Consider the following 15255-nt stretch of genomic DNA (forward strand, 5'->3'; position numbering starts at 1 on the left):
TTACAAGTCAGCTGTGTATATATTTTACTTACCTTTCATGCTGAGATGGGGGGAAAAAGAAGCAAAGACTGTCAAAAATTTAATTTACACTTCATGCTGTGGTTGCATTTACAAGCAGTAATTGAGGTGCCTTATTTAAAATCAAATTTTAAACAACCAATGCACTCACCTTCTGCTGACAGCCCCTGAATGTTAATCCCCTTAGCAGCCAAGAAACTCAGGCATGCATCTATGTTTTCAATCTGTTCAAGAACAAACAAACAAAAAGGAAACACAAAAAGAAAGTACATTGTAATAATTATTTACTTTCATCTCCCGCCACACTTAAACACACTTAGTCTTTGCGTCTCGTAGAAAGTCCCTTTGCTCATTATGTGGAAAGCACGGTAGGAAACTCCCTAAGTTACTGAGGTCCTAAATGGATTACTACATTGATTATAAATTGATTATTCCATGGGGCAGGGCTTTCTGTTATTTGCACTTGCATGAAGCAGGTCAGTTAATGCTCCACCCACAAGAGGCGATCACTACACATTCTACTAGAGGGTCAAGGATGTTATGTGCCAGGATTCTTAACCTACAGTAGGTATAACAAACATGAAACTGAAAATAAACATGGAGGCCACATTTGTTTGAGAAGGTAGATTGCCACTTGCTCTGAAGTTGACAGCTGGCAAAAGTTTCCAGCCACACAAACAGTTGAATATTAAAGCTGTAACCGGAAGCCCCATCTGGAATCCAAAAAACGTTCACTCACGACATTCCCTGCGTGTCAGAAATGACAGGGAACACTGAGGGCACATCCTGCCCCTCAGAGAGAGGGTACAATGGGAATATGGTGCATGGGATAAAATGAATTTTGACCAGGTAGGGACTCTATATACAGACTGGAATCAAATCCTACGCAAGAAAGTGAACTCCAGAGAGGTTGGATGAGTCAGGCATGTTTTCCACGGTATCTCAACATCACAAGAGAGATCTTACAGTAGCCTCACACTTAGTTTCCCACCAAGTTCCCATTGAAGCTCTTCTGTCATAATTAGAAGACGCAGAGAGATGCCAGCTCCCACCCCAGACCAAAACACTTCCATGCAAAAGCCTAAGCTTTGACGCCTGGAGGAGCTCCAAGGAACAACATTTTAGGAAATGTGATGTTTTGTGTGTGGTTTTTTATTTAACCATAGTAATCAGCAAGCGATAAAATAGAGTCTCTGTGTTTGAATATCTCTCAAGCACTAATTTATTAATTCCCGAAACACTGCAACCAAACAGTTGGATAAGGAAGGAGACAGACACCAAAGCCCACATTTGCTCTTGTATAACTACCTTTATTCTGTGCAGTATGGAGACATCAAGAGGAAATGTGAAAAACCCAGCTGCCCTGTGAGGTCCTGAGGTTTTTTGCCCTCAAAAAAACACACAAGTGAGGGCTGGGTGGCATTTTAGAGCCTGAGCTCCCAGCACCTGACCTGAGCTCCCCATCCTTCTCAAAGTAATAAGGAAACACAAGGGAATGCTGCCAGAAAACCTTCCACACCTACCTTCTCTCAAGGTACTTTCATTTATTGTCCATAAGTATAACAATAAAAACATTTTCTTCTATTACGGGGGTGGGAAAAGTTATTGGCATTGCTGCACTGTGATTTCAACAATTATAAACACTGATATACTCAAAACTTTTATCAACCTCATTATACTTTGAGATACACTAAAAAGTACACAAAGTACTTTGAGTAAATGATATACTCCAAAAACCAGGGTGACACCAAAGAACACATTTCCTGTAACGTTCAGACCTTGGAGTTTGGAGCAGGGTGCAGTTCAAAGGCTCATTTATCCACAGTGTAATCGGACCGTCAATCTCGACCCATTTCCTTCCTCAGTACTCAACAACCCTTTCAAGTTTTCATTGTGGGTCTTTTATTGAGGTGATTTGGGACTTCACTGGAAAACCAAAGTTCACCTTTCCAAGACTAAACACCACATAAAAGAATCAAACCATTTCTGCTACCTGCACTTGACAAGCTGCATCATTCCAAGAACATTTCCAGTCTCCCACAGCTGTGGGTAGATGGCTCCTCTCCCAGTAAACAGGTTAGTGAGTAAAGATAAGCAATATCTCATCTCCACACCACATCTGCAGTAGCTCTTTAGTCCTGCTCTGCTTGCTTCTCTTCCCAGGTCCCTCATCTTTGCTTAAATTTTCCTTTAGGACTGAGTGAGCACAGGATTGAGATTTACATCTGGGTAATGAGTTCTTCATCCACATCCTCGTTCTTGGTTCTACATAGAAATCCTTGCTGACCTCCTAATCTCATTGCAGATCCTATTCAGATTCAAAGAGCTCCCCCTTTAAAATCATTCCAGTTCCTGGGACAACCCCCTAGTTTTTACTGAGCATTTGAGCCATTGAATTAAGATACAGCACCCCTAGACTGACGGATGACTCCCCATCACAGGTCTGTATTGGGACCACAGATTGAGTAACCTGGACCTCGCTGTTGTATAAAAGGTCAGAGAGGCTACCTCGACACACCAGTTGTACTGTCCAGCTAAAAGCTGTGAGAAACAGAGGCTCTTGGTGCTCTACTGGTATGGAAAAGGAATGAGAAAAAAAATAGAGTAATACAAAATGCAGAAAAAAATATACAAGGCATAGAAATAAAAAATCTGTGACTTGCATTACAGTCAAGAAATTATAAGAATCAAAATATTATAGAAGCAGGGAAATACCCTAATTTCATTACTTAAAATCAGATGATGATATAAAGGGGAATAAGAGGGGTGTGCAAAAGCAAACCCTTTATGTTCAGAAATTAAAGAACTACAGTAAGATCCTATGGGGATGTACAGCACTGCACGTACAAGGAATTCACTAAGAGAATAAAAGTGAAGGATATAAATATATCAGTGACTCAAATGCTAACATTTACAGACTATATGTGATATCAACAACATTTCAGGACAGCAATGGCCAAAATGTGAGCAATTAGTTGATTTTGAAAGAAAAAACTAGAGCTCGAAAAGGAAAACAGAAAGGAATTTGAGGAAATCCCAGAAGAATGTGAAACACTGAATGCAGGACTGTAGCTGAAATGACTAAAATTTAGTGCTGGTAAGAATACAAACTCCTTCCCACATAAGAACTGCGGGCCTGAGCCAAGAACACTGATCTTGGTTGAATTAGTCTAATGAATCAGAAATCACATTGTTTGAAGAGACGAGTTCCCAACAATGTAACATTTCATGAATTTCACCTGTAAAAGCTCCAAGGATGGATTGTGCCTCTAGCCCCCGCTGTATTAATGTAAGGACTATTTATAACCTGAAAATGTTGTTCTATGGAGAAGGATGCCCCCAGTGCATACAGAGCTGGAGACAGCAAGCTATTCTGAAGTAGCAGCACGGTAGTTAGACCATTTACATGTGTGTACCTAGGAGAGAAGTGAAGTTCCTGGATAGATCTCAGCAATATACTAGGAAGAAATTCTTCCCTGCAAGGGTGGTGAGGTCCTGGCACAGGTTGCCCAGAGAAGCTGTGCCTGCCCCATCCCACGAAGTGTCCAAGGCCAGGTTGGACCAGGCTTGGAGCAACCTGGGATAGTGGAAGGTGTCCCTGCCCGTGGCAGGGGGGTTGGAACAAGATGATCTTTAAGATCCCTTACAACCTAAATCATTCTATGATTCTATGGGTCTAAGCAAAAACCTAATGACCTGCATCATGGTGGCTTCCAACACAAAGAACAGTTGCCTCCTTATAATTGCAGCATTCAGCAGCAAATAATCACCAAGACTCAATGTGCCCTTTCTTGGCCAAGTCCACATATTGCTTAAACGCTTTAAGCAGATGTGAGAAGACTGGATCTGCCAAAGGGGAGTGGATATTTTCTCTTTCACTGTGAGCTACAATAGTTTTTTGGCTGACAATTCTGATTTCTCATTTGCTTTGTCTGCAACATTTAACACAGCAGAAGCAAAGCAGGAAAGATGGCAGTCAGATGCTCTCATTTCCTGCCTATCCAAAATGGGAAAGTTGTGCAAAAGAAGAAGGAAAACCAAGGACAACCATGTACAGTCATTATCTCACTCGCAAACATTACCAGAAGTCTCCAACACTGAGCCTTATTAAAATTCCCGGCCAAAAGCATCAAATAAATTTGCAATTTTGGATTGCCACATTTAAACTATTTCAGGTGTAGTCAACTATCAAAGTGTGTTATCAGTTCCGCACCCTACACAATAGGTATTTATTCTGAAATGTCCCTAAATGCCAACCAAGGACTGCTGAGCTCAGACTTGAGGGGTTGCCAGCCTCCAGGGCTCCTCCTCCTTCCCTATAATTAGGAGATTATCAGGAAAAAAAACCCAACCCTGCAGAATTACATTTCTGTTCACACATAATATATCAAGTGCCACCACTCTCATTCTCATAGTCACAGAAGGAAAAGGCATGCTTCAGCCAGCTATCTGAAAATTTCCTCTTAACATGAATAACCTGGCAAGATGTGGGCAGAAGGCATCCTGGCTAAGTGTTGTATATGGAAAACTGTCACAGACCAGATTATCAGCAGTTGCTTTGTTACACCATTAAAGCCTATCAGCCTAACCAGTGGCCTCAAGTATTTACTGATTTCTAAGTACTTCTGTAGAGGTCATCACTGCACATCATCATTTTCACGCCCACCAGACCTGCACACTCCTTGTTCCTTCCCAGCTCCTACAACACGAAACTCAGGTATGGATCAGAATACATCTATTTCATTTTCATTTCACTATGCTTTTCACAGGTGTATTATTCAAATTTTCCTCTATTCTCTAAAATACTCTACAGCAATTATACAATTCTGACCACAGTGGCCACCAGACCCATTTGAGTTTTTGAGTTTGTCACTTGGCAGCAATTTCAATTTCTATTCTTGCCAGTGCTAGAGAGAAAACCTGCCCTGGCCTGTATAAGTAGAATAGGATATGCCAGAAACAAAAACAAACAGACAAAAAAACCCCACCAAAAATATCCCCCATCCTGTAACTTGTAAATGGAGACTCACAGGTGGGCACTAATATATGCTGAACATTGACTATATCAGACAAACACTTGAATGTGGAAACTTCCTACAGCCAAAGCTGCCTGTCCAACTCTGCCAAGTCAAATACACAGGGTAAACTATAACTAGTGCTGCCCTTGTGAAAGATGTAAGTTTTTCTCAAACAAAAATCAGAATTAAGCTTACTCTAGGCTCCTTTACTTAGAAACCATGGGAAGTTTCTCACATTATGATGTAAGACCTCTGCTCCCTTCTTTTACAGTAATAAATGTCCAGGTTTTATGAGCTTAACCAGAAAACCCTCTACTTATACTGAAACCAGTACTTTCCATTTAACTTAAGGCTCCATGTTATGTGTAGTATATTAATTTTCAAAAGAAAAAAGATTGATTTCATGTGGAAGTTTTTAAAGTCTCACAAACCTTCATGCAATATTCCAGCAGACTTCACATACAATGCAGAAACAAGGAAAGAGCCTAACACAAGCTGTTTCATAAGGTAAAATCTATTTTTTGTCTGTATTTTTGAATAAAGCTTTTACATTTATATTTTCATACCCTAAAATTTAGAAAGAGCCTTAAAATCTCAAGGCATTACATTGACAATCCTTAAAACCCTGGAGTTTTGGGGGAGAGAGGGTTCTCCCTTCCAATAACATCTCATTTCCTCTATTTCCTAAACATAACTATATATAAGAAATACCAAGGCAGAACTGTAAATTCCATTTGTCCCAGAAGGATATAAATACTAACTTATTGCTCAGTTTAAAATAAATCTTCATTAGTAGTTATTCTTTTAAAAAGACAATAATATGTTGTTCCAAGTGTTCATATGCTGCTTCTGACTATTCGGATAAAAACATCTCCCAAAATTAAATTTCAGGATTTTGACAGCACTTCGTGGGTATCTTAGAAAAAAAATAACAGATGTAACATAAGGGCAAATGAAGCTAATCCATATTCTGAAGCCAGGTTGTGACAGATCTAGCCACAGAAACAAAAATCTATTCTTATGGGCATGCTGTTTTCACATTTATGTGAAGAGTTGACTCTTCTGTTGAAATTTTGTTACTTTGGGTTTTTAAAGACAAGGAGAATTTGAGCTAACTGAAGGCTAAAGAACCAGCCTGAGTCTCATCTTGTGCATTCTCTTCTATTTGACCCTGGTAAAACCTTTGCTATCCTGTGTTTCAGCTCTTCCTCTGGAAATAATGGGACAAATATTCAACATTCATTCCCAACATGCCCTATCTGAATAGAAACGAGGGCACTAAGCACCACAGAGAAAACTCTGATTCACAGTAGCCAAAATTTCTAATGCTAACAAGGAGTATCCAAAGGGCACACTCATACTGCAAATGGATTCGGGCAATCCTGGGTGACTCCCAAGGTTTGCCAAAGCTAATCTGCTCAGGAAGAGGCAGATGGAAGGGGTTGTAGAAATGTTCCTAGTTTATCTTGAAATTCAGCTTTCTTTCAGTTTTTTGTTTTCTTTTCAGGTTTATTTATTTAAAACTGAAACTTTCCTATGGGGAAAAACAAAACTAGAGTAATTTCTTTGAAGAATATCCCTGGAAAAATTATTTTTGGATTAGCTCTTCAGCATCAGGCCTTAAATATACTTGAAAAGGTGAAGTGGATAATTTGTAAGTAATTTGAAATCTTGAGATGTTCTAAATTATGATTAGTTAAGCAATAACAAGCTCAACTTTGCAAAACAAGTATCAACAAAGAATCCTGCCTCTGGAGAACCATTAATTTAGGATATAGATGAAACTCTTTCCTGGTGTCAAGAGACACTTGACTAGATTTTAGCACACATTATTGGCAGTAAATCTCTCCTTATGTGTAACTGAAAACAGGAAAAGATGGGGAAAAGCCATGGCTGTGCTCTCAGTAAATCTGTAATAAGGAGAACAGCATTATTTCCACCTTCCCTGGCTGCTCATGGAAGATCCTTTTCTACCTGGAACTTACGTGTTGTGCAACTGGGAAAAGGGAGGATGGCTTTAAACTGACAGAGGGCAGGTTTAGATTAGAAATAGGGAAGAAATAGGTGGTGAGGCACTGGCACAGATTGTCCAGAAAAGCTGTGGATGCTCCATCCCTGGAAGTGTTTAGGGCCAGGTTGGATGGCACTGGTCTAGTGAAAGGTGACCCTGCCCATGGCAGGGGGATTGGAACTATATGGGCTTTAAGGTTCCTTCCAACCCAAATCATTCTATCATTCTATGATTAAATGTAAAATACCATCAATACCTAGTGAAGAGAGTTGTCTTTCCAAAACACCCTTGACTTCTATATAAACCAATGTTTTTCAAAGTGCATAAATGCTTAAAAGGAAGGACTGACACTAAAACCACTCCCTGCAGTAGGCGCAGGATTTTGCACACTGTTTTATCCCCCCAAGCACCAGCTCAAGTGCTGAAGGCTCTGTATATCATTAACTTGAGTTTGCAGCAGGAATCCAGAATTTAATGAAACTCATGTAGAAAGTCTCCTGCAATGCACCCACTGACAGCTGTTCATGTCTAAAAAAGATCCCTGGGAAGGGAGCTCCGGCCACAGCCCGTTCCCAGCACAGCGTTCCCTCTCTGCCTGGCTGACACACATACTTGTGTCTCGACGCCTCAGGGTCATGGCTTCACCTGTTCCCAACGGATTTACTCCAGTGGCTGGAAGGGCACTAACACATATGTGCCCCCTCCTTCCTTGCACCTGGATCCTGGATAACATCTCCTACTGAAATTCCCCTGCATAACTGCTTAGAACAAGCACAAGGCTGCTCAAATATATAAAAGCAGTTCTACAGAAGAGCAAAGGAATAACATTTTCTGGATCTGTAATACCTTCACGGAGCACCTAATTAAAATAATCATTATCACACAGTAGCAGTGTGTAAGCAATGGCTGGAAATCAAAGATTTGCAACAAGATAGACAAAAAGTTTACTTCTCTGGGCTTTATAATTGCTTTGTAACAGCTATGACCTGTTTCAGATATTCCAGAGTGAAGAGCTTATCACTACATCTCCTGTAAAAAGAAACAAACAACCAGGCATCAGAAAAAATTTCCATATAAACAGCTTTAACTCTGACATCACCAAGCTGAAGGAGAATTTTAAAAGAACTTTTACTTCCACCTGTCCTCAAGTCAACCTCACCTTTTCTCCTTAGTTAGAGAAGATTCTCATCCGTGATTTCCCAGTTTTCCCCATTTATGCAAAGCATAGCAAGAAGCTATGTGTTTGCAAAGTATTGCATAAAAGGTATATTTATGTAATAATTTTACATCAATAATGGGCATGGCAAAAAATAATTATGCTTCTAGACTTTTGTGTAGGTGTAAATATATTAGTGAAAGCTATACAGATCTCCACGTACATATGCGGAATGACTCTGGCCCCTCAATGCATTTACTGTTTCGGGTATTTAGTCCATACAAGGGGTAGAACCACAGGTGCTCAAAATGCTATTTAACAGTGAAATAAATGATCAAATAGAATCTAATTCTGTCTTCATAGTTAAGCTCACATATTCCATTTTTTCCTGTAAAAATTATTTTGTCGCTGTTTATCGAACCTCACGCTGTTTCAGAGGTGGATGATGTGTAAGTTCTTGCATCACTGTATAGGATAAAGAATTAAGAGCACGCACCTCCTTGGGGACCAGGAAGGTGATCCCTTATGGAATGACATAACACTGTCAGCAGCAATGTTTCCAGAGGTACCCTTTACACCCATCCCATGGACAGAACAGGGAGATGTAAGTATCAGCCTTTCCCAATCCAGTCTAGCTCTATTTTATCCTGTTATTCTATGTAGGGTGAGGGTGAGTGGGGGGGCTTGCGGTTTTATTTAGACTGCAACTCTGATCTGACCATGCCTGTCTCACTGATGACAGTGCACAAACAGTAAGCATGGCAGCATAACAGCAGTCTGGATACCTGGGGAAAAAAAGAGAGACAAACCAACCCTATCTTGGAGCAAGAGTCATTATGTGAGTTGAGGCAAAAGGACAGCTAAGTACAAGTAACCTGGCAGATCACCTCTGTAGTAAATCATTTTTGTCCACATGACAACACGTGATCATACATGATCAACAGAAACCCAAGAAGCTTAGAGAAAAAGCTTTTAGCCTTCCCAAACTTGGTATTTGACCACGTCCCTCCACCTGCAGTCACAGAAGTTAAGCTGGTGTCTGTCACTGGCCAGGCTGGCACAGCTCTGGGGGATGTCTTCCCCTTCAGCTAACCTTCAGTTGTGAGGAACTGCACCACAGGTTAGGGCCAAAAGACACCCATTTGTTACCATAGTAACATTAAATCAGATTAAATTTCTAAACATATGGTGCCAGTAAGTTACAAATTCTCCCAGCAAAGCGGGGGAAGGCTCACCAGAAGATGGGAAAGTTCCCTTTACTACATTTGCTCAACCTTGGAGTAGGATTACTTGAAAATACATGGCTATATTTAACCCCTGGGATATCATTCCAAAAATCCTACGCTAGGAATTTGCAGAGGAAAAGTATGCTTGTGATGTTTTTGATCTTCCAGCAGAGCTGCTACCCTGAATTAGCAGCACATGCCCCAGCAGCAGAGCCCTCCTCGGCTCTGGGACCCAACTGCAGCCCCACCAACTCGGGGTGGGGGGCCTGGAGCAACAGCCTGGCAGATTTACTGCACTTAGTTATGGCAACATTTGGACAACACTGGGTGTACAAATTGCTCAAAGTATTCAGAGGAGCAGGTTAAAGCAGACACCAGCTCTCAAAGAGCAGACACAGAGTTATTTTCCGTAAGAAAAACACAAGCAACTAAGAATTTTTTTTTTTTTAATACAGTAGCTGTTTTGAGTTATTTGTACATAACACAGCAGGCTCACTCACTTTGTGAATATTACACACATAGATAGCTGCCCGGGTGATGCAGATGATTTCAGCTCATATTATTCCCACCAACCAACTCATTAATGGGAATCCAGCTCTCCCCTCCAAGTTTGGGCCGTGTCATGCTCACATTCATTACATCAATTCATTTAAGTGCTCTTTGAAAAAAAGAACAAAGAAATATGGATAGCATGTGCCATACACACAACATCTCTTGCTCCTTTGCCAATTCAAAAAAATAATTCATGAAGCTGGCAAAGGTCACACCGAAGAAGGAAATGGATACAAGAAGTGAAGTGGATACCTGGCTCCAAAAACTGAATTATGATTCCCAGCACTGCTCGATTCAAAACAGGGTTTCCACCAGGCTGGAGAATTTCCATACAAACTCTTCTTTGGGTGTCACATACATTACAAAACAGCTCATTTTCAGAATACAAGAAATCAGTCAAATATTAAAATAATAGTCAAATTCCCATCACTGGAAGTAAAGCTTCCTTGAAAATGGAGTTATTGTACTGAAAACACAGCCTTCATCTTGACTTCCATAGAGTCCTCGGAAAGAAAGGCTGGCTCTGACCCATCCTGCAGTACAAGATTCTTTGTTTGCAAGACAAAAGGAAGAGTGAACAGTATTACTTTACTACTACAGCTTGATATCTGCACTAGAAAGAGATGACTCTTGAAAAACTTCCTGTCAACATATGAAAAAACAACCCCTCCCTTTTGTTATTTGAGAATAGATACTTATATACACACAAAGTGATCCTGAGAAATAATAAGGCCCAAACACAAACCCACATGAGAACCACAGTAATTTCCTCATCTATTTATAGGAGGTGCTGTGGTGTTTGTTAAACCTATGTGTCTTTCTGTTGCTCCAAATTCTCATCTTGGGTGTCCCACAACTTCCCCAGACTTAGCATGTAGAGATGAAAGTCTGGTGTATCCACCCCACAGATTCCCTAATCCTCTTCCTTTAAGCACCAACAGCTTTGCTACCACTCCGCCCCTTCAGGCTTCAGTAACATGGGTAACACACCACCACTTCTCAGACTTTCACATCCAATGTTTTAGTTCTTCTAGAGTATCATCACCTGCTATTTTTAATTTTATTTTCAACCTTGAAAAAAAAGTATTTTCTCATTTGTCTCTCCCCATACTTCCTTTAGTCGTCTCTCTCCCCAGTCCCTTCTATTCTCTTTCCTTCACCTCACTCTCCAGTTTAATTCTCTGTTCTTTCAAATATCCTGTCCTTTGCCTTTTCTTGTACCATCTAAGCTATATCTCGTGTTAGGATTTATCACTTGCATGTAATAGGTAACACAACCACCTCTCTCTCTCTCCCTCCTGGCTGTGCTATATTACACAAGGTGATAAAATGCTCAGCTGTCACACCACGCTAAAATACCTCGGTGGAACTTCCTTCAAAACCTGTGAGCATTTTACACAACATATTTCCTCACAGACAGAACACAGCCCCTTTAGAGCAAGACTTCTAAAGGCTGCCATTACAGCCAGACTTCATATATAACAAACAGTAGAGACAACTCATGCACGCTATTTTTTGTTTACTTTATCATTTTACAAATGTAAGTGATACGAGCCCTTTGACAACAGGTAACATTCAGCACTTGCAAAGGTACCCACATCAATAATAGTCTATAGTATCTGGAAGGAGAGGTAGTAACCAGTACCTCCTATATAGTCCATAATCTGCAAGATGCTAAGTGTTGAGCTCTAATATCACCCCCTAAACAAGAGGCAAATTAAAAGAAATTAAAAAAAGAAAAATATCTCTGTTTTTCTATAACCAAACAATATTAGCAGATAGCCCTACTCAGGTTTGTTGACCTAAGTGAAGTGTGAAGGAGAGGAAACTGGCCTTGTTGTACTGTCCTTCACCCAGTTATGAAGAACCATGCCAACATTTTCTGGGGTTTGCAAATGTTTGGGTTTTCTAAAAACCCAAATGGTTTTTAAATGGTCTCCAAATCATCTTGGTCCCTGAGCCTATGTTCCATGCAACTACATCCTCTATTATCCACAGTATTTTCTGCATCCAGCTGGAACTAATCATCAAAATTACAGGCTTTTGTTTAGACAAATATCTACAGTACAAAAATATAGAGGTTTGGGAAAAAAAAACCCTGAGATGGATCTTATGCAGAGGACAAGCTATAGAATAGTCTATAATAGATTATACAAAAGCCAGCCAAATCTTATCTGGAGCAAAGGAAGACAGGGATCCTCCCCTCAGCAGAACAACCCAGACAAGATGATGATGGGAGGATAGGTTCTCACCTAAGTGATTTTTCATGGAGCCAGTGGGGTCCCTGTCATGTCATTTTTGGCATTGGGACGAGGCTGATAAGCACTGATGGTCCCACATGGTTCTGCAGTACTAAACTTAACCTGACAAGGCTTATTAGCACTGGCTTTGAGCCTGACAGACCCAAGCTGTCTCTACTGCTCAGCTTGGGCCAATTTGTAGGATGCTCTCCAACACTGTAGCAATGGGAACAAGGTAAGGAGGCCAGATCTGGCTCTGTGGTGAGCTCACTAAGGTTTGGCACCACCAGCTCAGGACTGTGCCACATGGAAGCAAATGCACTTTTTTTTTCCACACCTCCTTTAACAGACTTGGAAGATACAGACTTAGTCCAGCTTTCTAAGCTGATACACCTGGCTGGGCATGAGCTGATCCTTCACAGCTCAGCTCACCGGTGTCTGCTCAAGGCATTGTGAACCTACAAATGAGGTAACTGCCCACAGGGGAAGAGAGCATGGTAGAAGGCTTCCCTCTGAGATCTGCTGGATTTCTATATAATTAGCAAAGTTAAATCTTCATTTATGATACCTTTTTTTTTTGTTACCCCCCAAATCTGCCCATCTGTGGTGCTCACCTTAAAAGTACTACAGTATGGATATGGACACTTGTAACTGAAAGATTGATTTGAAAAAATTAGACTGGGCATCGCCTGGTTGAGTGTCTGAATTGACTGGGTGGCCTTCCCTCTGTTACCTCTCTGAACCACAGTTATCAGACACAAACACCAGTTCTCACACACTACAGGACCTTGTAAGCCATATTAAGAGGAAAAGGCACTGAAAGGCCAAGGATGAAGGCTGCTGTATCTATACAAGTATTTGTCCTAGAACACAAGAGACCTGCCAAAGGTTCTTGCCTCAGCAGAATCAGAACAGAATCATGGAATGATAGAATGATATAGGTTGGAAGGGATCTTAAAGATCACCTAGTTCCATCTCCCACCACCATGGGCAGGGACACCTTCCACCAGACCAGGTTGCTCCAAGCCCCATCCAACCTGGCCTTGAACACTTCCAGGGATGGGGCAGCCACAGCTTCTCTGGGCAACAACAGTGTCTTTACTGAAAGACGATAGAGAGCTCTGTAAGCATGTGCACTTAATAAAAGCAAGCCATAAGCAAAATTCTCATTTTTCTCACATGGGGAAAACTGCTGGGGATGCCTTGCTATGACTATATCTCATGAGTGGGGGACCCAGTCCCACCCACTGCACCTTCCTGACTGAGCAAGTGGAATAACTTCAGAGGAGACAGTGCAGAGCAAACATCTCTTCCCAGCACTCTTCAACATTCCTGACCCAGCACATGCCCCCTGCATGCCTCTGGTTATAACCTGATCTGGATTCCACAAGCAACCCACTGCATGCATCCCACTATCCAACAGAAAAACACTCTTTCTTCATTGACAATAAGGACTTCAAGTGACTTTTAGCAGCAACATCCTGGAATTGTTTATAGACTTCAGTCCTGAATGAAATTCAATTCTTATGACACACTTCTGGAACATTAAATTATAGTAATGGTCAAAATTTCGTCATTATTTATACTCTAGACAGCTGCTGTGGCTACAGCAAGAATAGCAACCAACCTCTTCAAAGCAGTAAGAAGTAGCAATGATAAATCTTTTTGATGGCTTTCCTTTTACAGAGCACTCACTCCATGGTTTAAACAAGATTGATAACTTCCAAGAAACAACAAAAAGCCAAAATAGAAGAGCAGAATTGAGTGTCATTTTGACTTAGGATGACAAACTCTCCTTAAATCTTTAATATTTCATTGAACTATGTGAGTGGTTGTGCTCACGATGCAGTTGTGGAGCTAGTTGGGAACAGAGTTATAAAAACAAAAGGCATTAGAAGAGCTTCACAAACAGAACGGATATCCAAGTATCCCAAAGTAAGCATTTGGAGATTTTAGAATTTATGCTGTAAAATAACTTTTTTCTCAAGACACAAAAGGAAATAATCTTCTTTAAAGTACGGTGAACTTTAAATGCTGAACTCCTAGGATGCATGTAAAAAATCAGTTTCTTATTATTTGTGTTCTGTCTAAAACTTAAGGTTTCAGCAATACTCACAGCAGACATACTCCTGAGGTACCATATGCATTTCATTTTCCTGCATTAATTTTTTGCTCTCCAATTTTGAATATTAGATACAAGTAAGATTCAAACTAACTTCCTATCTGTCAACAAGTTGCATCTTTAATTTTGCTATTAGAATTTTTTTTATTTAGTGCATACCAATCATTAATTTTGTTTCATTTCAAAGGATATAGGAACTCTTAATCCAACTATAAATACCTAATTCTCCTTTCTCAATACTACTGTCTATACAGAGGAACAAAGTTTTATGTTTATACATTCCTGTTTATGTAATATTTCAAAAATATAAAAGAGCAATGTAAGAATAATCTTGATTGTAAATATGTGACAAATTATAGGGCCTAATTCAACGGGGCAAAAACTGTCACATTAATGTTCTACAGATTATACCTTTGGTCTCACTACTGTGAAAAATTAATTAAAAATTGTTATTAAAAGTGTTAAAGTCACACACTATCATTCAACCATGCACACACAAACAACAGACCATTTTACTACTTACCATTTGAGACCTATTTTTTGGGCAGCCATTGATGTCTTCAATCTTTTCATTTGCTAAAAAGCAAAAAAGAGGCAATAAAGAAAAAAACTAAAGCAAGGACATTTATTCCAGTGATTTCTGGAGTATTTGCTGCCAGCTAAATAAAGGGGTTTCGGACTATAGTTGTCCAGTCAAAGTGAATGTGTAAAACACTGAGAGCCACCAAAAAGAAAAAAGCAGCTGGAGTTTCCTAGTGGGTCATGCCTCCAGAGACAGCTGGGGGCAGAAGCCAACTGGTCCGACAACATCTTGTACAGTGACGTGGAATTCTTTTAAACTACAAAACAGATTTAAACTCTGGAAGCTGAATCACTGCTGGGTGGAAAACTGAGCACCACATACATACGCAC

At 40.3% G+C, this 15255-nt stretch overlaps 1 protein-coding gene across 12 annotated transcripts in view; it reads right to left on the minus strand.

Annotated features, from left to right (window-relative positions):
- Positions 1-15255, minus strand: part of NAV2 (neuron navigator 2) — a 389060-nt gene that overhangs the window by 136779 nt on the left and 237026 nt on the right. For all 12 annotated transcript variants that reach the window (XM_027696304.1, XM_027696303.1, XM_027696298.1 and 9 more), the window contains 2 exons: positions 14867-14919; positions 170-242 (listed from right to left, as the gene is read on the minus strand). In XM_027696304.1, coding sequence (XP_027552105.1) covers positions 170-242; positions 14867-14919 — 126 coding nt within the window. The remainder of the gene's footprint in view (positions 1-169; positions 243-14866; positions 14920-15255) is intronic.

This window comes from Neopelma chrysocephalum, unplaced genomic scaffold (assembly GCF_003984885.1).
Source record: "Neopelma chrysocephalum unplaced genomic scaffold, ASM398488v2 Primary Assembly neopelma1_106b, whole genome shotgun sequence".
NCBI lineage: Eukaryota > Metazoa > Chordata > Aves > Passeriformes > Pipridae > Neopelma > Neopelma chrysocephalum.